Here is a 21,382-nt window from a genome sequence, read left to right as displayed (position 1 = left end):
CGTCCAAACAGGGCAAAAATAAGGCTGCTACAATGCCTCAGTCTTATCAGTCTTGTGACAATGTGGCACACCAGATTGCTTAGGCCTGGCTAGTAACAGGCCTGGCCCCGCCAACTCAGCAAGTAGTTGGTGGGGGAGGGGAGTAGCCGAATCCACTTTCACATAAGCTTGCCATCAATGGCCCCACAATCCCACCCAAGGTGACCACGCCCTGTCCTGAAAGGGGGAAGGGCAGCCTGTTGCTTTTGCTGGGTTTTCTTCTGAGCTTTAATCAGACCCCGCAGCTGTGAACTACCTGTGCTTGTGGTTTGGCTCTTAGGCTGTTCCTTTGCATAAGGCACCTCCCTCTGTTCCAGGCTGTTCTCACGTCCAACCTCTCCTCCCCAGGGCTCTGCAACATGGGGTTTGAATTGGAACTCAGAACCTTTCTTCCTATTTGTGTCAAACCTATTGCATTGATTAGCCCTTTTAAGGGTAAGGCTTGGATTAGGCGGGGCTTTATCGGAAAACAACTTGGCTTCACGGCTAGGGTTGTGACACCCCCCACGTCCCCCAACAGCAGCGCCAACACTACTAAGTGTGTGTGTGTGTGGGGGGGTCACCCACCCTTGGAACGCTTTCAAATTGAGTTTAAACCCAGCACACAGATGTCCTGCGCATGATTGTCAGCCCGGCTTTGTCTCGCGCGGTTTTGACGCATCACCATTTCACCTTTCAAGAAAAGCAAACTAGTTACAGAGAAATAGTAATGCAAGTGAAAAAGCTGATTAGCAATGAGACAAAAAAAAAAGATGCCATTGTTTTAGGCCCTGGCCACTAATGAGACAGCATTCGTGCACATCAGGTAGCCCCATGAGAGGGCCATAACGTCCCCTTTCCCAAGCCACTTGATCTTACCATCATCATACTCCAGGATTTCATCGTAAATGGGTGGGGCCATTGCCACAGCCTGCCCAGGAAAGTAGGGGTTAAAGTAGAGTCCCTCCCTGATGCTCACCCCTACAGGAGGGTCGCAATAGCCAGTAAGGAGGGAGAACACGTAATCTTCACCACCATGCCTAGAGGGGAAAGAAAGGCACAGTAAGAAAAATACTGATTAAATAGCACTTATCCAGCACAGGTTCAAGGCGATTTACAGGCGAAGAGGCCCATGCAGCAACATGGTGAGAAGTAGATGAATATTGTTGCAGGAAGGAAGCAGCTAGCTCGCACTGCCTGGGTGGGAGTGCAGAGACCAAGTTGCGAGGGGTTTGTCAGTCTGAAGATGAGATAATTTGGCTGCTAAGGGATGTCATAATCAAACTTTGCATCCTTTAGCAAAGTGTGGGCTGCAAAGACACTTGGGAGAAGAGGTGTTCGCTGACTGTCCACAGGACATGCATAACCTGTAGGCAGTCAGCCAGCACCAGCACCCCCCACTGGTGGCTCAGGGCTTTCGTGCATGTGCAGACTTTGATGTGATGATGTCACACATGTGCGTGATGTCATCGTGTTAACGTCCGTACACTTCCAGATGCTCTCAAGCCGCAGCCACCATGTTTAGTGCACTGCGGCTTCACTGCTTTAGCATGAAGGCTTACTTTCAATTTGCCTGTACTAATCTCACATAGGAAGGGCATGCAGAGAGGCTGAATCCATAAAGGCTATCAATTAAAAACCTACATCGCTTTGAGTATTCTCCAGCCCTCAGATGCAGTGTGGGAGCAAAGGTCTTCCAAGGTAAAGTGCAGCACCTCACCGCAGATGCTCCCAAGACCCCTGACTTGGGCACAGAGTCTCCACGGTCAAAAATTCCTTGTGTGAAAGGTGCAGGAAAAGGAGTCCAGGGCATGGTGAATTAGCAGGGAATTGTATTTTCAGTCTGCAAACCAATCCGTGCACATGCACCGACAGAAGAATGCTCCATGCAGGAACCATGACGAATTACTATAGCATTAAGCCTTCTCTATGCGAGTGCATATTCTGCAGTGCCCAATCGGAGCACTCTATGCCGAAGTTCTGCTGTACAGCACAGTTACTTACCGTAACAGGTGTTATCCAGGGACAGCAGGCAGATATTCTTAACGCATGGGTAACGTCACCGACGGAGCCCCGGTACGGACACTTTTTACTAGAAAGTTCTAGTTGGCCGCACCGCGCATGCGCGAGTGCCTTCCCGCCCGACGGAGGAGTGTGTGGTCCCCAGTTAAGATAAGCCAGCTAAGAAACCAACCCGGGGAGGTGGGTGGGTCGTAAGAATATCTGCCTGCTGTCCCTGGATAAAGCACAGTTACTTACCGTAACAGGTGTTATCCAGGGACAGCAGGCAGATATTCTTAACGTATGGGTGACGTCACCGACGGAGCCCCGGTACGGACCTTTTTAACTAGAAAGTTCTAGTTGGCCGCACCGCGCATGCGCGAGTGCCTTCCCGCCCGACGGAGGAGTGTGTGGTCCCCAGTTAAGATAAGCCAGCTAAGAAACCAACCCGGGGAGGTGGGTGGGTCGTAAGAATATCTGCCTGCTGTCCCTGGATAAAGCACAGTTACTTACCGTAACAGGTGTTATCCAGGGACAGCAGGCAGATATTCTTAACGTATGGGTGACGTCACCGACGGAGCCCCGGTACGGACCTTTTTAACTAGAAAGTTCTAGTTGGCCGCACCGCGCATGCGCGAGTGCCTTCCCGCCCGACGGAGGAGTGCGTGGTCTCCAGTTAAGATAAGCCAGCTAAGAAGCCAACCCGGGGAGGTGGGAGGGTCGTAAGAATATCTGCCTGCTGTCCCTGGATAACACCTGTTACGGTAAGTAACTGTGCTTTATCCCAGGACAAGCAGGCAGCATATTCTTAACGTATGGGTGACCTCCAAGCTAACAGAGAGGGAGGAGGGATGGTTGGCCATTAGGAAAATAAATTCTGTAACACAGATTGACCAAAGTGTCCATCCAGTCTGGAGAAGGTATCCAGACAGTAGTGAGTAGTGAATGTGTGAACTGAAGACCAAGTGGCCGCCTTGCAGATTTCCTCAATAGGCGTGGAACGGAGGAAAGCCACAGAAGCAGCCATAGCTCTGACCCTATGGGCCGTGACAGCTCCTTCCAGTGATAGGCCGGCCCGAGCATAACAGAACGCAATACAGGCAGCAAGCCAATTGGACAGCGTTCGTTTAGAGACAGGATGACCCAGACGGTTAGGATCGAAGGTCAGAAAAAGCTGAGGAGAGGAGCGGTGAGCCCTGGTACGGTCAAGGTAGTAAGCAAGGGCACGCTTACAATCCAGCGTGTGTAATGCCTGTTCCCCAGGATGAGAATGGGGTTTTGGGAAGAAGACAGGCAGCACAATGGACTGGTTGAGGTGAAAGGCTGAAACCACCTTGGGGAGGAATTTAGGATGGGTGCGCATAACCACCTTGTCATGGTGAAAAACAGTGAACGGTGGATCGGCGACCAGAGCATGCAGCTCACTGACCCTCCTGGCAGAGGTGATGGCAATGAGGAAAAGCACCTTCCATGTGAGAAGTTTGAGTGAAGTGGTAGCAAGAGGCTCAAAGGGAGGTTTCATGAGGGCTGACAAAACCACATTGAGGTCCCAGACGACCGGAGGAGGCTGTAGAGGTGGTTTGATATTGAAGAGGCCTCGCATGAACCGGGAAACCAGAGGATGAGCCGTGAGAGGTTTTCCGAGGATAGGCTCATGAAAAGCAGTGATGGCACTGAGGTGGACTCTGATTGAGGTGGACTTGAGGCCAGCATTAGACAGAGAGAGCAAATAGTCCAGTACGGTCTCCACCGCCAATGAGGTGGGGTTGTGATGGTGCAGGAGGCACCAAGAGGAAAACCGGGTCCACTTCTGTTGGTAACATTGGAGTGTTGTGGGTTTCCTGGAGGCATCCAAAATGCGACGGACAGGCTGAGATAGGTTCTCTGGAGAGGTCAGCCTGAGAGAAACCAAGCTGTCAGGTGGAGGGAAGACAGATTGGGATGCAGTAGAGACTGATGCTGCTGAGTAAGCAGAGTAGGAAATACAGGAAGAGGAATGGGCTCCCTGGAGCTGAGCTGAAGCAGGAGGGAGAACCAGTGCTGTCTGGGCCACCGAGGGGCGATGAGAATCATGGTGGCCCTGTCCTTGCGGAGTTTGAACAAGGTCCGCAGCATCAGAGGAAGTGGAGGGAAGGCATAGAGGAACCGATCCGTCCAGTCGAGCAGGAATGCATCCGGGGCCAGACGATGCAGAGAGAAGAGTCTGGAACAGAACTGGGGCAGCTGATGGTTGTGAGGAGCTGCAAATAGATCCACCTGCGGGGTGCCCCAGCGAGCAAAGATGGAGTGGAGTGTGGGAGGATCCAGAGTCCACTCGTGAGGTTGAAGGATGCGGCTGAGATTGTCGGCCAGGGAGTTCTGTTCGCCCTGGATATAGACAGCTTTGAGGGAAAGATTGTGGGCCGTGGCCCAAGTCCAGATTCGGAGGGCCTCCTGACAAAGGGGACGAGATCCGGTGCCGCCTTGCTTGTTGATGTAGTACATGGCGACTTGATTGTCCGTGCACAGGAGAAGAACCTGGGGGTAGAGGAGATGCTGGAAAGCCTTGAGAGCATAAAACATGGCTCTGAGCTCCAGGAAGTTGATGTGATGTTGACGCTCCTGAGGGGTCCAGAGTCCCTGGGTGCGGAGATCGCCCAAGTGAGCCCCCCATGCATAGGGGGAAGCATCCGTGGTTATGACCATGGAGTGGGGGGGGGTGGATGAAAGAGAAGTCCCCTGGAAAGATTTGAGGAGTTCAACCACCATTGAAGAGATTGCTGAAGAGATGATGTCACAGAGACGGGATGAGAAAGAAGATTCGTGGTCTGTGACCATTGGTTGGCAAGGGTCCATTGAAGTATCCTGAGGTGGAGTCGTGCCAGAGGAATCACATGGACTGTCGAGGCCATGTGACCCAGAAGGACCATCATCTGCCGAGCAGGGATGGATGGATGGAGAAGCACCTGTCGACAAAGGTGAAGGAGGGTGCAGTGCCGGTCGGCAGGAAGGAACGCCCTCATCTGGTTGGTATCGAGAACCGCTCCGATGAACTGAAGGCGTTGTGTGGGAAGCAGATGCGACTTGGGATAATTGATCTCGAATCCCAAGAGATGGAGGAAAGAGATGGTTTGATGAGTGGCTTGGAGCACAAGTGGAGATGTTGTCGCTTTTACCAACCAATCGTCCAAGTAGGGGAACACCTGTAGGGTGTGAGACCTGAGAAAAGCCGCTACCACAATCAGGCATTTGGTGAACACCCTGGGTGATGATGCTAGACCAAAAGGCAGTACCTTGTACTGATAGTGGTGATTCTGTATCTGGAATCGAAGGTAGCGACGTGAAGTCTGATGGATTGGAATGTGAGTGTAGGCCTCCTTGAGGTCCAGGGAACATAGCCAGTCGTGTTGAGATAGAAGAGGGTAAAGTGTGGCAAGGGAGAGCATTTTGAACTTTTCCTTGACCAGACACTTGTTGAGGTTCCTGAGGTCTAGGATGGGACGAAGATCTCCCATTTTTTTGGGTACCAGGAAGTAGCGGGAGTAAAATCCCTGGCCTCTTTGGTCTGGAGGAACTTCTTCGATGGCATTGAGGAGGAGGAGGGATTGGACCTCCCTGAGGAGGAGCGGAGTTTGGGAGGAGTGAGAAGCAGACTCTACGGGAGGATGGTCTACAGGAAGAGTCTGGAACCTTAGTGAGTATCCGTGACGGATGATGTTGAGAACCCACAGGTCTGATGTGATGGCCTCCCAGCGTTGAAGAAAGATGGTGAGGCGGCCTCCGATAGGTTGAGGAAGAGGCATCGACGGTTGGAGACTGGCTATGCCCTGGAGAACGGAGTCAAAAGGGCTGCGGGGGTTTAGTCTGAGGGGGAGGCTTGGTTGTCTGGTGAGACTGAGATCGAGCCTGAGTGTGCTGTTGTTGGCGAGGCCGACGAGATTGTTGTTGAGGAGGGTTAAGCTGCCTAGCAGAAAAACGACGTTGGTAAGAGGACTGAGGTCTGTATGGACGTGCAGGCGGAGTCTTCTTTTTAGGCTTAATGAGGGTGTCCCATCTAGTCTCATGAGCCGAAAGTTTTTGTGTTGTGGTATCCAGAGACTCCCCAAAAAGTTCATCGCCAAGACAGGGCGCGTTGGCGAGGCGGTCTTGGTGATTCACATCAAGATCAGACACCCTCAGCCAGGCAAGGCGTCGCATGGCTACTGCCAGAGCCGAAGCTCGGGAAGTGAGCTCGAAGGAATCATAAATGGAGCGCACCATGAACTTTCTGAGCTGGAGGAGGTTGGAAATTTGCTGTTGAAACAGTGGAACCTTGCATTCAGGTATATACTTTTGTAGAGCAGAAAGTTGTTGCACCAGGTGTTTCATATGAAATGAAAAATGAAAGGTGTAGTTGTTGGCTCTGTTAGCCAGCATGGCATTCTGGTATAGGCGCTTTCCAAATTTATCCATTGTTTTCCCCTCTCTGCCAGGAGGGGTGGAGGCATAAACACTGGAGCCTTGAGATTTTTTGAGAGTGGATTCAACCAAGAGACTCTCATGGGGCAATTGGGGTTTATCAAATCCCGGAATAGGGATGACCCGGTATAAACTGTCCAGTTTTCTAGGGGCACCTGGAACAGTAAGGGGATTCTCCAAATTTTTATAAAAGGTTTCCCGTAGGATATCATGTACGGGAAGTTTAAGAAATTCCTTGGGAGGTTGGTCGAAGTCCAAGGCTTCTAAAAAGGCCTGGGACTTCTTGGAGTCGGACTCAAGTGGTATGGAAAGAGCCGCCGACATCTCCCGAAGGAATTTAGTGAAGGAGGATTGCTCGGGTTTGGAGGTGGATTCAGCCATGGAGGGTTCTTCATCTGTAGAAGAGGCATCCTCCTCGGTACCGAGTGGGGATTGCTCCCATAAGTCTGGGTCCCTGATGGCCGGCTCAGTATGGCGGGTTTTAGAAAGGGACTTGCCAGATCGCATGGATACGGTGCCGGGAGATGAAGACCGGCGTCGATCCCTGTCATGGGAAGAGTGGTGCCGATCCCGAGACGACCGGTGTCGATCTTGGGACTGGGAGGGGTCCTCTGCAGCGCAAGTCTGAAGTGCAGGCTGGGCAGATAAGACCGGCATGGAAGTGTCCATCGGTACCGAGGGGGTGGACACCGGTGGAGCGGTGCGAGGCTCGGGCTGGACCGGTACCGGAAGGAGCGGTGCCAGTAGGGTCGGAAGGAGCTGTTTGAGTTGCTGTTGAAGCTGCTCCTGGAGTTTGTCCTGGAGGATGGCCGAGATGCGGTCCTCCAATGGGGGCACCGGTACCATTTTAGTTTTCTTCGGTACCACTGGTGCTGCTCGACGCTCCGGCGATGAGGAGGCCGATGACGAGGCACTCACCGAGATCGGAGCGGAGCGTTTACGGGGTCGGCGGGACGCCGGAAGGACCGGGGTCACCGCGGTAACTGGAGGTCGCTCAAGGGAAGTGGGAGGCTTCTTAGCCGGCTTACCTTGCGATGTCGACCCCGAAGGAAGATCAGGCGTCGTCGATGTGGTCGGTGCCGATTTCGGCGGTGCCGTCGACGTCGGGGCCTGGTCCATGGTAGAACCAGTACCGAAAAGAATATTTTGCTGTATTTGCCGGTTCTTGAGAGTGCGTTTCTTTAGGGTAGCACAGCGGGTGCAAGAGTCCGCCCGATGCTCTGGACCCAAACACTGAAGGCACCAGTTGTGTGGGTCAGTGAGAGAGATCGGGCGTGCACACCGCTGGCACTTCTTGAAGCCCGGTTGAGGGGGCATGAAGGGAAACACGGCCTCCGCGAAATCAAACCCGGAGGCTTGGATGATTACAACAGGCCCCGCCGGGGCCGGCTGCAAAAACGAAGGAAAAAAGACACGAGGTTTTTTTTTTTTTTTTTTTTTTTTAGGAAACTTAGTCGAAAGACAAGAGAAATTAAAACAAAAAGGGATCAAAAATCGCGAGCGGGAAGGCAAAAAATCGAGTTTTCAACGGCCGTTGAAAGCACATGCGTCTTCTTCGCTCCGCGGAAACGAAGAAACTGGAGACCACGCACTCCTCCGTCGGGCGGGAAGGCACTCGCGCATGCGCGGTGCGGCCAACTAGAACTTTCTAGTTAAAAAGGTCCGTACCGGGGCTCCGTCGGTGACGTCACCCATACGTTAAGAATATGCTGCCTGCTTGTCCTGGGATAACACCTGTTACGGTAAGTAACTGTGCTTTATCCCAGGACAAGCAGGCAGCATATTCTTAATGCATGGGTGACCTCCAAGCTAACAGAGAGGGAGGGGGGATGGTTGGCCATTAGGAAAATAAATTGTGTAACACAGATTGGCCGAAGTGCCCATCCCGTCTGGAGAAGGTATCCAGACAGTAGTGAGTAGTGAATGTGTGAACTGAGGACCAAGTGGCAGCCTTGCAGATTTCCTCGATGGGTGTGGAACGGAGGAAAGCCACAGAAGCAGCCATAGCTCTGACCCTGTGGGCCGTGACAGCACCTTCCAGTGAGAGACCGGCCCAAGCATAACAGCAAGCCAGTTGGAAAGCGTCCGTTTGGAGACAGGACGACCTAGACGGTTAGGGTCGAAGGACAAAAGGAGCTGAGGAGACGAGCGGTGAGCCCTGGTACGGTCAAGGTAGTAAGCAAGGGCACGCTTACAGTCCAGCGTGTGCAACGCCTGTTCCCCAGGATGAGAATGGGGCTTAGGGAAAAAGACAGGCAACACAATGGACTGGTTGAGGTGGAAGTCCGAGACCACCTTGGGAAGGAATTTAGGATGGATACGCAGAACCACCTTGTCATGGTGAAAAACAGTGAAAGGTGGTTCGGCAACCAGTGCATGCAGCTCACTAACCCTCCTGGCAGAGGTGATGGCAATGAGGAAAAGCACCTTCCATGTAAGAAATTTGAGTGAAGTTGTGGCAAGAGGCTCAAACGGAGGTTTCATGAGTGCTGATAAAACCACATTCAGGTCCCAGACGACTGGAGGAGGCTTCAGAGGTGGTTTGACATTGAAGAGGCCTCTCATGAACCGGGAAACCAGGGGATGAGCCGTAAGAGGTTTTCCGAGGATAGGCTCATGAAACGCAGTGATGGCACTGAGGTGTACTATGATTGAGGTCGACTTGAGGCCAGCGTCGGAGAGCGAGAGCAAATAGTCCAGCACAGTTTCCACCGCCAATGAAGTGGGATCGTGATGATGAAGCAGACACCAAGAGGAGAACCGGGTCCACTTCTGATGGTAACATTGGAGGGTGGCTGGTTTCCTGGAGGCATCCAGAATACGACGAACAGGCTGAGACAGGTTCTCTGGAGAGGTCAGCCCGAGAGAAACCAAGCTGTCAGGTGGAGCGAGGACAGATTGGGATGTAGTAGAGATTGATGCTGCTGTGTAAGTAGAGTAGGAAACACAGGAAGAGGAATGGGCTCCCTGGAGCTGAGCTGGAGCAGGAGGGAGAACCAGTGTTGGCGAGGCCATCGAGGGGCGATGAGAATCATGGTGGCTTTGTCCCTGCGGAGTTTGAATAACGTCCGCAACATCAGAGGAAGAGGAGGAAAGGCATAGAGGAACCGATCCGTCCAGTTGAGCAGGAATGCATCCGGGGCCAGACGATGAGGAGAGAAAAGTCTGGAACAGAACTGGGGCAGCTGATGGTTGTGAGGAGCTGCAAAGAGGTCCACCTGAGGAGTGCCCCACTGAGCAAAGATGGAGCGGAGTGTGGGAGGGTCCAGAGTCCACTCGTGAGGCTGAAGGATGCGGCTGAGATTGTCGGCCAGGGAGTTCTGTTCGCCCTGGATATAGACAGCCTTGAGGAAGAGACTGTGGGCCGTGGCCCAGGTCCAGATGCGGATGGCCTCCTGACAGAGGAGGGGTGATCCGGTGCCGCCTTGCTTGTTTATATAGTACATGGCGACTTGGTTGTCTGTGCACAGGAGAACCTGAGGGTAGAGAAGGTGCTGGAAGGCTTTGAGAGCATAGAACATGGCTCTGAGTTCCAGGAAATTGATGTGATGTTGACGCTCCTGAAGGGTCCAGAGTCCCTGGGTGCGAAGATCCCCCAGGTGAGCTCCCCACGCATAGGGGGAGGCATCTGTGGTTATGATCATGGAGTGAGGGGGTAGATGAAAGAGTAGACCCCTGGAAAGATTTGAGGAGTTCAACCACCATTGAAGAGATTGCTGAAGAGACGATGTCACAGAGATGGGATGAGAAAGAAGATCTGAGGTCTGTGACCATTGGTTGGCAAGAGTCCATTGAGGTGTCCTGAGGTGGAGTCGCGCCAGAGGAAGCACATGGACCGTCGAGGCCATGTGGCCCAGGAGGACCATCATCTGTCAGGCTGGGATGGAGTGATGAAGGAGCACTTGACGACAGAGGTGGAGCAGGGTCCATTGTCGGTCGGAGGGGAGAAATGCCCTCATCAGAGTGGTGTCGAGAATTGCTCCAATGAATTGAAGTCGCTGTGTGGGAAGCAGATGCGACTTGGGGTAGTTGATCTCGAACCCTAGGAGATGGAGGAAAGAGATGGTGTGATGAGTGGCTTGTAGCACAAGCGGAGACGTAGGCGCTTTCACCAACCAATCGTCCAAGTAGGGGAACACCTGGAGGTTGTGAGACCTGAGGAAGGCCGCCACCACAATAAGGCACTTGGTGAACACCCTGGGCAATGAAGCGAGGCCAAAAGGTAGCACTTTGTACTGATAGTGACGGTGCTGTATCTGAAATCGGAGGTAGCGACGTGAATTCAGATGGATTGGAATGTGAGTGTAGGCCTCTTTGAGGTCCAGGGAACATAGCCAGTCGTGTTGAGAGAGAAGAGGATAAAGCGTGGCCAGGGAGAGCATTCTGAACTTTTCCTTGACCAGACACTTGTTGAAGTCCCGGAGATCTAGGATGGGACGAAGGTCTCCTGTCTTCTTGGGAACCAGGAAGTAGCGGGAGTAGAATCCCTGACACCTTTGGTCTGGGGGAACCTCTTCGATGGCATTGAGAAGAAGGAGGGATTGGACCTCCCTTAGGAGGAGACGGGATTGGGAGGAGTGAGACGCAGACTCTATTGGAAGATTGTCTGGTGGGAGAGTCTGGAAACTGAGAGAGTAGCCGTGGCGGATGATGTTGAGGACCCACAGGTCTGATGTGATGACCTCCCAACGGTTGAGGAAGAGTTGGAGACGTCCTCCGATTGGCTGAGGAAGAGGTAATGATGGTGGGAGACTGGCTATGCCCTGGAGAAAAGAGTCAAAAGGGCTGAGAAGGTTTTGACAGAGGGAGAGGCTTGGCAGGTTGGTGAGATTGAGAGCGAGCCTGAGTGTGTTGTTGTTGACGAGGTCTGCGAGGCTGCTGTTGGGGCGGGTTGAGAGGTCTGGCCGAGAACCTGCGCTGGTAAGAGGACTGTGGTCTATAAGGACGAGCAGGTGGAGCCTTCTTTTTAGGTTTTACCAGAGTGTCCCATCTGGTCTCATGTGCTGAGAGCTTCTGGGTGGTTGAATCCAGGGACCCCCAAAAAGTTCGTCCCCAAGACAGGGTGCGTTAGCTAGGCGGTCTTGGTGGTTGATGTCAAGATCAGATACCCTCAACCAGGCCAGACGTCGCATGGCAACAGCTATGGTAGACGCTCGGGAGGTCAGCTCAAATGAATCATAAATAGAGCGCACCATGAATTTCCGCAGTTGAAGGAGGCTGGAAATTTGTTGTTGAAAGAGTGGGACTTTGCGCTCAGGGATGTATTTTTATAGGGCGGATAGTTGTTGTACGAGATACTTCATATAAAATGAGAAGTGAAATGTGTAATTATTCGCCCGGTTGGCTAGCATTGCATTTTGATAAAGGTGTTTGCCAAACTTATCCATCGTTTTGCCTTCTCTGCCAGGAAGGGTGGAGGCATAAACACTGGAGCCCTGAGTTTTCTTTAATGTAAACTCAACTAGGAGAGACTCATGGGGCAATTGAGGTTTGTCAAAACCCGGAATTGGGATGACCCTGTATAGGCTGTCAAGTTTACGAGGAGCTCCGGGGACAGTGAGTGGATTCTCCCAATTTTTATAAAAAGTTTCCTGCAGTATGTCGTGGACGGGTAACTTGAGGAATTCTTTGGGAGGTTGTTCAAAGTCTAAGGCATCCAGAAAGGCCTGGGACTTTTTGGAGTCGGACTCTAAAGGAATAGAAAGAGCCGCCGACATCTCCCTGAGGAATTTGGTGAAAGAGGATTGCTCAGGTTTGGAAGCGGTATCGGTTACTGAGGGTTCCTCGTCTGTGGACGATGCGTCCTCCTCGGTACCGGGTGGGGATTCTTCCCATAAGTCCGGGTCCCTGATATCAGTGTGCGCACGCCGAGATGTCGGGGTGGGAGGCTCGGTGTGGCGGGTCTTAGAAAGAGACTTGCCAGAGCACATCGAGACGGTACCGGGAGAGGAAGATCGGTGCTGATCCTGGTCCCGGGAAGAGCGGTACCGTTCTGGGTCCCGGGGAGACCGGTGCCCTTCCTGGTCCCGAGGAGGATCGACCTCAGAGCGGGTCTGTACCACAGGATGAGAACGGGGTGGTTCAGCCGAGAGGACTGGCATGGAAGTGTTGAGTGGCACCGAGGGGGTGGACACCGGCGGGATGGTGCGAGGCTCGGGCCGGTCTGGTACTGAAAGAAGTGGTGCCAAGAGGGTCGGTAACAGGTGCTGGAGTTGCTGCTGTAGCTGTTCCTGCAATTTGTCTTGGAGTATGGCCGCGATGCGGTCATCCAGGGCTGGCACCGGTACCGCTTTTTTCTTTTTCGGTTCCATAGGTGCTGCTCCACGCCCCGGCGATGAGGAGGCCGATGATGAGGCACTCACCGAGATTGGGGCGGAGCATTTGCGGGATCGGCGTGAGGCTGGGAGGACCGGCGTCGCCACTGTGGCAGGTGGGCGCTCAAGGGAGGTGGAAGGCTTCTTAGCCGGCTTACCTGGTGCCAGCGACCCCGAAGAAGGATCGGGCGTCGTCGAAGTGGTCGGTGCCGTCTTTTGCGGTACCGTCGACGTCGCAGCAGGTTCCATAGCAGATCCGGTACCGAAAAGGATGTTCTGTTGGATCTGCCAATTTTTTAAAGTACGTTTCTTAAGAGTGGCACAGCAGGTGCAGGTGTCAGCCCGATGCTCTGGACCCAAACACTGTAAGCACCAATTGTGTGGGTCAGTGAGGGAGATCGGGCGTGCACACCGCTGGCACTTCTTAAAGCCCGGTTGAGGGGGCATGAAGGGAAACACGGCCTCCGCAAAATCAAAACCGGAGGCCTGTATGGTGACAACAGGCCCCGCTGGGGCCGGTTTCAAAAAATAGAGAAAATCGAGAGATTTTTTTTTTTTTTTTGAATCGAAGAAAAAAAGAGAACCCGAAGAGGGAAAAAACGAGAAAAAAAACGCGAGCGGGAAGGCAAGAAGGATGTTTTCAACGGCCGTTGAAACCACATGCGTCTTCTTCGCTCCGCGGAAACGAAGAAACTGGGGACCACGCACTCCTCCGTCGGGTGGGAAGACACTCGCGCTTGCGCGGTGCGGCCAACTAGAACTTTCTAGTAAAAAGTGTCCGTACCGGGGCTCCGTTGGTGACATCACCCATGCATTAAGAATATGCTGCCTGCTTGTCCTGGGATAACGCACAAGTACCACCAAAGCAACTAGAATAGCAGTCTCCAACTCAAACCCTTTGCAGGGCCACATTTTGGATTTGTAGGAACTTGGAGGGCCGCAGAAAAAAATAGTTAATGTCTTATTAAAGAAATGAGGTAAAACTATAGTTTATAAATCTTTCCTTAATTGCTTCTAATAAAGCACAGTTACTTACCGTAACAGGTGTTATCCAGGGACAGCAGGCAGATATTCTTAACACATGGGTGACGTCACCGACGGAGCCCTCGGTACGGACCTTTTAACTAGAAGTTTCTAGTTGGCCGCACCGCGCGTGCGCGAGTGCCTTCCCGCCCGACGGAGGAGTGCGTGGTCCCCAGTTAGGATAAGCCAGCTAAGAAGCCAACCCGGGGAGGTGGGTGGGACTTAAGAATATCTGCCTGCTGTCCCTGGATAACACCTGTTACGGTAAGTAACTGTGCTTTATCCCAGGACAAGCAGGCAGCATATTCTTAACACATGGGTGACCTCCAAGCTAACAGAGAGGGAGGAGGGATGGTTGGCCATTAGGAAAATAAATTTTGTAACACAGATTGGCCGAAGTGTCCATCCCGTCTGGAGAACGCATCCAGACAGTAGTGAGTAGTGAACGTGTGAACTGAGGACCAAGTGGCCGCCTTGCAGATTTCCTCGATGGGCGTGGAACGGAGGAAAGCCACAGAAGCAGCCATAGCTCGGACTCTGTGGGCCGTGACAGATCCTTCCAGAGAGAGACCGGCCCGAGCATAACAGAAGGCAATACAGGCAGCAAGCCAATTTGAAAGTGTCCGTTTGGAGACAGGACGGCCCAAACGGTTGGGATCGAAAGACAAAAAGAGCTGAGGGGATGTTCGGTGAGCTCTGGTACGATCAAGGTAGTAAGCAAGGGCACGCTTACAATCCAGCGTGTGCAACGCCTGTTCTCCAGGATGCGAGTGAGGCTTAGGGAAGAAGACGGGAAGCACAATGGACTGGTTGAGGTGAAAAGCTGAGACCACCTTGGGAAGGAATTTAGGGTGGGTACGCAGAACAACCTTGTCATGGTGAAAAACAGTGAACGGTGGGTCGGCAACCAGTGCATGCAGTTCGCTAACCCTCCTGGCAGAGGTGATGGCAATTAGGAAAAGCACTTTCCAGGTAAGAAGCCTGAATGAAGCTGTGGCAAGAGGCTCAAACGGAGGTTTCATGAGAGCAGAGAGAACCACATTCAGGTCCCAGACGACGGGAGGAGGCTTGAGAGGCGGTTTGATGTTGAAGAGCCCTCTCATAAATCTTGAAACCAGAGGATGAGCCGTGAGGGGTTTTCCGAGAATAGGCTCGTGAAACGCAGTGATGGCACTGAGGTGGACTCTGATGGAGGTGGTTTTGAGGCCAGCGTTGGACAGCGAGAGCAAATATTCCAAGACAGTTTCCACCGCCAAAGAGGTGGGTTCTTGCTGATGCCGGAGACACCACGAGGAGAATCTGGTCCACTTCTGATGGTAACATTGGAGAGTGGCCGGTTTCCTGGAGGCGTCCAAAATGAGGCGGACCGGTTGAGATAGATTCTCCGGAGAGGTCAGCCCGAGAGAAACCAAGCTGTCAGGTGGAGGGAAGACAGGTTGGGATGTAGTAGAGACTGATTCTGCTGTGTAAGTAGAGTAGGAAACACAGGAAGAGGAATGGGCTCCCTGGAGCTGAGTTGAAGCAGAAGGGAGAACCAGTGTTGACGAGGCCACCGAGGGGCGATGAGGATCATGGTGGCATTGTCCTTGCGGAGTTTGGACAAGGTCCGCAACATCAAAGGAAGTGGAGGGAAGGCATAGAGGAACCGATCCCTCCAGTTGAGCAGGAATGCATCCGGGGCCAGACGGTGAGGAGAGAAGAGTCTGGAACAGAATTGGGGCAGCTGATGGTTGTGAGGTGCTGCAAAGAGGTCCACCTGCGGAGTGCCCCATCGAGCAAAGATGGAGAGTAGAATCGGAGGGTCCAACGTCCACTCGTGAGGTTGAAGGATGCGGCTGAGATTGTCGGCCAGAGAGTTCTGTTCGCCCTGGATATAGACCGCCCTGAGAAAGAGATTGCGGTCCGTGGCCCAGGTCCAGATGCGCAGAGCCTCCAGACAAAGGGGGCGAGATCCGGTGCCGCCTTGCTTGTTTATGTAGTACATGGCGACTTGATTGTCTGTGCATAGGAGGAGGACTTGAGGACAGAGAAGATGTTGGAAAGCCTTGAGGGCGTAGAACATGGCTCTGAGTTCCAGGAAATTGATGTGATGACGACGCTCCTGTGGGGTCCAAAGTCCCTGGGTGCGTAGATCTCCCAGGTGAGCTCCCCACGCGTAGGGGGACGCATCTGTGGTGATGATCATAGAGTGGGGGGGCAGATGGAAAAGAAGACCCCTGGAAAGATTTGAGGAGTTCAACCACCATTGGAGAGATTGCTGAAGAGATGATGTCACAGAGATGGGATGAGAAAGAAGATCCGTAGTCTGTGACCACTGGTTGGCGAGCGTCCACTGAGGTGTACGAAGGTGGAGACGAGCCAGAGGAAGGACATGCACTGTCGAGGCCATGTGACCCAGGAGGACCATCATCTGTCGAGCAGGAATGGAGGGATGCATGAGTACCTGACGGCAGAGATGGAGCAGGGTCTGCTTGCGATCGGAGGGGAGAAAAGCCCTCATTAGCGTGGTGTCCAGAACTGCTCCAATGAATTGAAGTCGCTGGGTGGGAAGCAGATGCGACTTGGGGTAGTTGATCTCGAACCCCAGGAGGTGGAGGAGAGAGATGGTGTGATGAGTAGCCTGTAGCACAAGTGGAGACGTAGGTGCTTTCACCAACCAATCGTCCAAATAGGGGAACACCTGGAGGTTGTGAGACCTGAGGAAGGCCGCTACCACTATAAGGCACTTGGTGAAGACCCTGGGTGAGGAGGCGAGGCCGAACGGTAGCACCTTGTACTGATAGTGGTGGTGCAGTACCTGGAAACGCAGGTAGCGGCGAGAATGTTGATTGATGGAGATGTGAGTGTAGGCCTCTTTGAGGTCCAGGGAACATAGCCAGTCGTGTTGAGAAAGAAGAGGGTAGAGCGTGGCAAGGGAGAGCATTCTGAACTTCTCCTTGACCAGACACTTGTTGAGGTCCCTGAGATCGAGAATGGGACGGAGGTCTCCCGTCTTTTTGGGTACCAGGAAGTAGCGGGAGTAGAATCCCTGCCCCCTTTGATCTGGAGGTACTTCTTCGATGGCATTGAGAAGGAGGAGGGATTGAACCTCCCTCAGGAGGAGGGGGGTTTGAGATGAGGTTGAAGCAGACTCTACGGGAAGGTTGTCCGGAGGCAGAGTCTGGAAGTTGAGAGAGTAGCCGTGGCGGATGATGTTGAGGACCCACTGGTCCGACGTGATGACTTCCCAACGGCTTGAGAAGATGGTGAGACGACCCCCGATAGGCTGTGGAAGAGGCAGCGAGGGTGGATGACTGGCTATGCCCTGGAGAGAAGAGTCAAAAGGGCTGAGATTGTTTAGCAGGCTGAGGAGGCTTGGAGGGTTGAGTGGCCTGAGACCGAGCCTGGGCATGGTGCTGCTGTTGACGGGGTCGCCGAGATTGTTGGGGAGGCGGATTGAGTGGCCTGGCTGAGAACCTCCGCTGGTAAGATGATTGAGGCCGATAGGGTCGAGCAGGCGGGGCCTTCTTTTTCGGCTTGATCAGGGTGTCCCACCTGGTCTCATGGGCAGAGAGTTTCTGAGTGGTGGAATCCAGTGACTCTCCAAAAAGCTCATCCCCGAGACAGGGGGCGTTGGCCAGGCGGTCCTGGTGGTTGATGTCCAGGTCGGAGACTCTGAGCCAGGCCAAGCGACGCATGGCTACAGCCATGGCAGAGGCCCGAGAGGTGAGCTCGAAGGAGTCGTATATCGAGCGGACCATATACTTGCGCATTTGGAGAAGGCCAGATATGTGCTGCTGGAATAGTGGGACCTTGCGCTCAGGTAGGTACTTCTGGAGGGCAGACAGCTGTTGGACCAAGTGTTTGAGATAAAAGGAAAAATGGAAGGAATAGTTGTTTGCCCTGTTGGCAAGCATGGCATTTTGGTAAAGTCTCTTGCCAAACTTGTCCATGGTCTTACCTTCTCTGCCAGGAGGGGTAGAGGCATAGACACTGGAGCCCTGAGTCTTTTTTAAGGTGGATTCCACCAGAAGGGACTCATGGGGCAATTGAGATTTGTCGAATCCTGGAATAGGGATGACACGGTAAAGGTTGTCCAGTTTACGGGGAGCTCCCGGTACCGTGAGGGGATTTTCCAAGTTTTTGTAGAATGTCTCCCGTAAGATGTCATGTACGGGAAGCTTGAGGAACTCTTTAGGAGGTTGCTCAAAGTCTAAGGCTTCTAAAAAGGCTTGGGACTTTTTGGAGTCAGATTCAAGGGGAAGTGACAGAGCAGCAGACATTTCCCTCAGAAATTTAGAAAAAGAGGATTGCTCAGGTTTAGAGGTGGCATCAGGTGCCGATGGTTCCTCATCAGATGAGGAGGGATCCTCCTCGGTACCGAGAGGAGTCTCCTCCCATAAATCAGGATCCCTGACCTCTGGTGCGTGTCGGGACACCGGGGTGGAGGGTGCGGTGTGGCGAGTCTTGGACAAAGATTTACCAGAGCGCACCGAAACGGTACCAGGGGAGGACGATCGGCGTCGTTCTCGGTCCCGAGAAGAGTGCCGTACCGCCTGGTGCCGAGTAGGATCCACTGTGGGTTGAGAATGAACCACAGGATCATCAGGAAGTTGTTGGGCCGAAAGGATCGGCATCGAGGTGTTTACCGGTACCGAAGGAGTGGACACCGGGGGCTCGGTGCGGGGCTCGGGCCGGTCTGGTACCGGAAGGAGCGGTGCCAGGATAGAGGGTAGCAGTTGTTCAAGCTGTTTCTTCAACTGCTCCTGAAGCTGAGTTTGTAGAATGGCCGAAATACGGTCATCTAGGGGTGGCATCGGAACTGCTTTCTTTTTCTTCGGTTCCTTGGATGCCGCTCCACGCCCCGGTGATGAGGAGGCCGATGACGAGGCACTCACCGTTATCGGGGCGGAGCGTTTACGGGACCGGTGCGATGCCGGTATGGACGGTGTCGACACCGTAGCTGGAGGGCGCTCGAGGGAAGAGGAAGGCTTCTTAGCCGGCTTACCTGGCGCCAGTGGCGCCGATGCGGGATCGGTCGGTGTCGAGCTTGACGGTGCCGATTTCTGCGGTACCGCCGTTGAAGGTGATGAATCCATCGCCGACTCGGAGCCGAAGAGCAGGGTTTGCTGGATTCTTCGGTTTTTAAGAGTACGTTTTTGTAAAGTGGCACAGCGGGTGCAGGAATCTGCCCGATGCTCCGGACCCAGGCACTGCAAACACCAATTGTGTGGGTCAGAAACGGAGATCGGGCGTGCACACCGCTGGCACTTCTTAAAACCGACCTGCGGGGGCATGAAGGGGAAGATAGCCTCCGCAAAATCGAAGTCCGAGGCCTGTATAATGGCAACAGGCCCCGCCGGGGCAAAAACGAAAGAAACAAGAAAAATCAAAGTTTTTTTTTTTTTTTTTTTTTGCAATTCAAAGAAAAAGGAAACCCGAAGGTAGAGGAAGAAAAATTTAGAACAAAAGCGCGAGCGGGAAGGCAAAAAGTGATTTCAACGGCCGTTGAAAAAATACACGCGTCTTCTTCGCTCCGCGGAAACGAAGAAACTGGGGACCACGCACTCCTCCGTCGGGCGGGAAGGCACTCGCGCACGCGCGGTGCGGCCAACTAGAAACTTCTAGTTAAAAGGTCCGTACCGAGGGCTCCGTCGGTGACGTCACCCATGTGTTAAGAATATGCTGCCTGCTTGTCCTGGGATAATTTCAGCTATACACATATCAGAAGCAATTAAGGAAAGATTTATAAACAAGATTTTGGGGTAGTCTTCTAGGCTTTTTTGTAGAGGGCAGAATCAATATCTGACTTGTGCCTGGAAAACTTGTGCCTTAAGTGTCCGGGGGTTGCATGCGTAACCGCCTCCAGCTCTCACCTCCTCCAGCACCGGACACAACCGCCATCTTACATAAAGCCGTCACCGCCAGGAGAGGTGCTGAATTTTGCAAGAGTTCACGAGATTACGTACACACGCACAAGCTGCACTGCCTCTAATGGTTACCTTACTTTCTGGAGCGTTGCCTGCCTCACTGCTTTAACCTCATGCAAGCGCTTTCCTGCATCTGTGCGAGATTGCCCTCTCCGCTCCACCTCATAATTGTGCAGGAAAGCGCTTGCGTGAGGTTACAGCAGTGAGGTGGTAGCATGGAATATTGCTACACCTTGGGTTTTGGCCAGGTACTAGTGACCTGGATTGGCTACCGTGAGAACGGGCTACCGGGCTTGATGGACCGCTAGTCTGACCCAGTAAGGCTATTCTTATGTTCTTAATACTGAGGTCTCTCTTATCTTTTACAACAGTTATAGGTGAGCTGGGTCTTGGGGGGAAGGGTTTATTCCCTCTTTGAAGACTGTTGCCAATTTTTTGTAGTTAGACATTTGATTTTTTGGCACATTCTAGGTTTACATTAAAGAGTGCCATGTAGGTTTAAGCTATTCCAATGCAGAATAAGAACTCCCTGCATTGCCATCAGAGAACCTACTTTTAAGAGTTCCTTTAGTTTATTGTGTTTAGACAAAGGAAAAGGAAGGGTGATGGGTGTGAATTAAGCAGGGTCCTGCAAAAAAAGGAAGGTAACAAGAGCTGTCCTGAAGGAGAGAGGTCGTACCAGTCTTCTAGCTGGTAGCAATAACTTGGCAGACTGGATAGGCTGATGCTATATTTGGTACCATCTGGATGATATAGCTGAGATTAATAGGGGCAAGTGGCCAGGGTTACAGACAGGAAGCAGTACCTGGCATTGACGATGTAGCTGAGGTCAGGGGGCAATGCCCCATTGTTGGCCGCACGCGCTGCCTCAGTGTTCGCATAGGGTTTGGGGAAGTAATCTGAGAGCTTGCCGGGACGGGTGAACATCTCTCCTTCCTCGTTAGGACCATCCAGCACATCATACTGTGGCAAGAAGAAAACAGAATGAACAATATAGGCAGCAAATCTCCAAGCAAACTGTACACCAGAGTTATCAGAGCTTACAAAGCCTCACCACTAACAGGAAGACCGCATTAGAGCTTGGTATGCAGAGAACATACCTACACCCCACTCTTTTCTTAGAACCTCAAACTCCACTTCACGACTATTCCTGAATCCTCCCCATGCTGCAAAGTTGAATAGGATCCTATCAAAATTGCGACCAACTAGTGGCCATTTCTCTGCATTCTCAGAATGAGCACAAATACAAGAAAGCCTTTCCCAATTCCTAAAGCAGTGAGACCTGACCCTTTTTTCCATTAACCTGAAACATGTTGAGTAGGATCCACCCAGGCACACTTTATTGCTGTTTGTTCAGGCTGGAGAGTCTCCACTCAGGAGCTGATGTGGAACGAGGGGGTGTTGAAAAGTTCTCAGCCTAACCAAGAAGAGAAGGATGTGAATATGGTTCAATCAATGATCTGAAACTATGTCAAAACCCAGAATTTTGTTTCTGGAAATTGGCACTTTATGAAATAAGATAACACTCTTTTCAGCTACGCTGGCAGAATAACGCTCAGAATTTAGGAAGTTGCTGAGAAATTTTCAACACTCCCTTCTACTCTTTGAGTTTCTGCCAGGTACTTGGTCACAATTGGAGACAGGATAGTGGGCTGTTCTTATGTGAGTCACGTATAGGAC

At 52.5% G+C, this 21,382-nt stretch overlaps 1 protein-coding gene across 1 annotated transcript in view; it reads right to left on the bottom strand.

The window, feature by feature from the left end:
* The window catches only part of LOC117355176 (cytochrome c1, heme protein, mitochondrial), a 64,326-nt gene that overhangs the window by 7,888 nt on the left and 35,056 nt on the right, over positions 1 to 21,382 (bottom strand). Inside the window, exons 4-5 of the mRNA XM_033933333.1 lie at positions 20,508 to 20,665; positions 898 to 1,058 (exon numbers count right to left, since the gene is read on the bottom strand). Of these exons, the coding sequence (XP_033789224.1) occupies positions 898 to 1,058; positions 20,508 to 20,665 (319 nt within the window). The remainder of the gene's footprint in view (positions 1 to 897; positions 1,059 to 20,507; positions 20,666 to 21,382) is intronic.

The sequence above is a fragment of the Geotrypetes seraphini genome, chromosome 2, assembly GCF_902459505.1.
Source record: "Geotrypetes seraphini chromosome 2, aGeoSer1.1, whole genome shotgun sequence".
NCBI classification, from domain to species: domain Eukaryota; kingdom Metazoa; phylum Chordata; class Amphibia; order Gymnophiona; family Dermophiidae; genus Geotrypetes; species Geotrypetes seraphini.
This window is presented reverse-complemented; position numbering and strand designations above follow the sequence as displayed.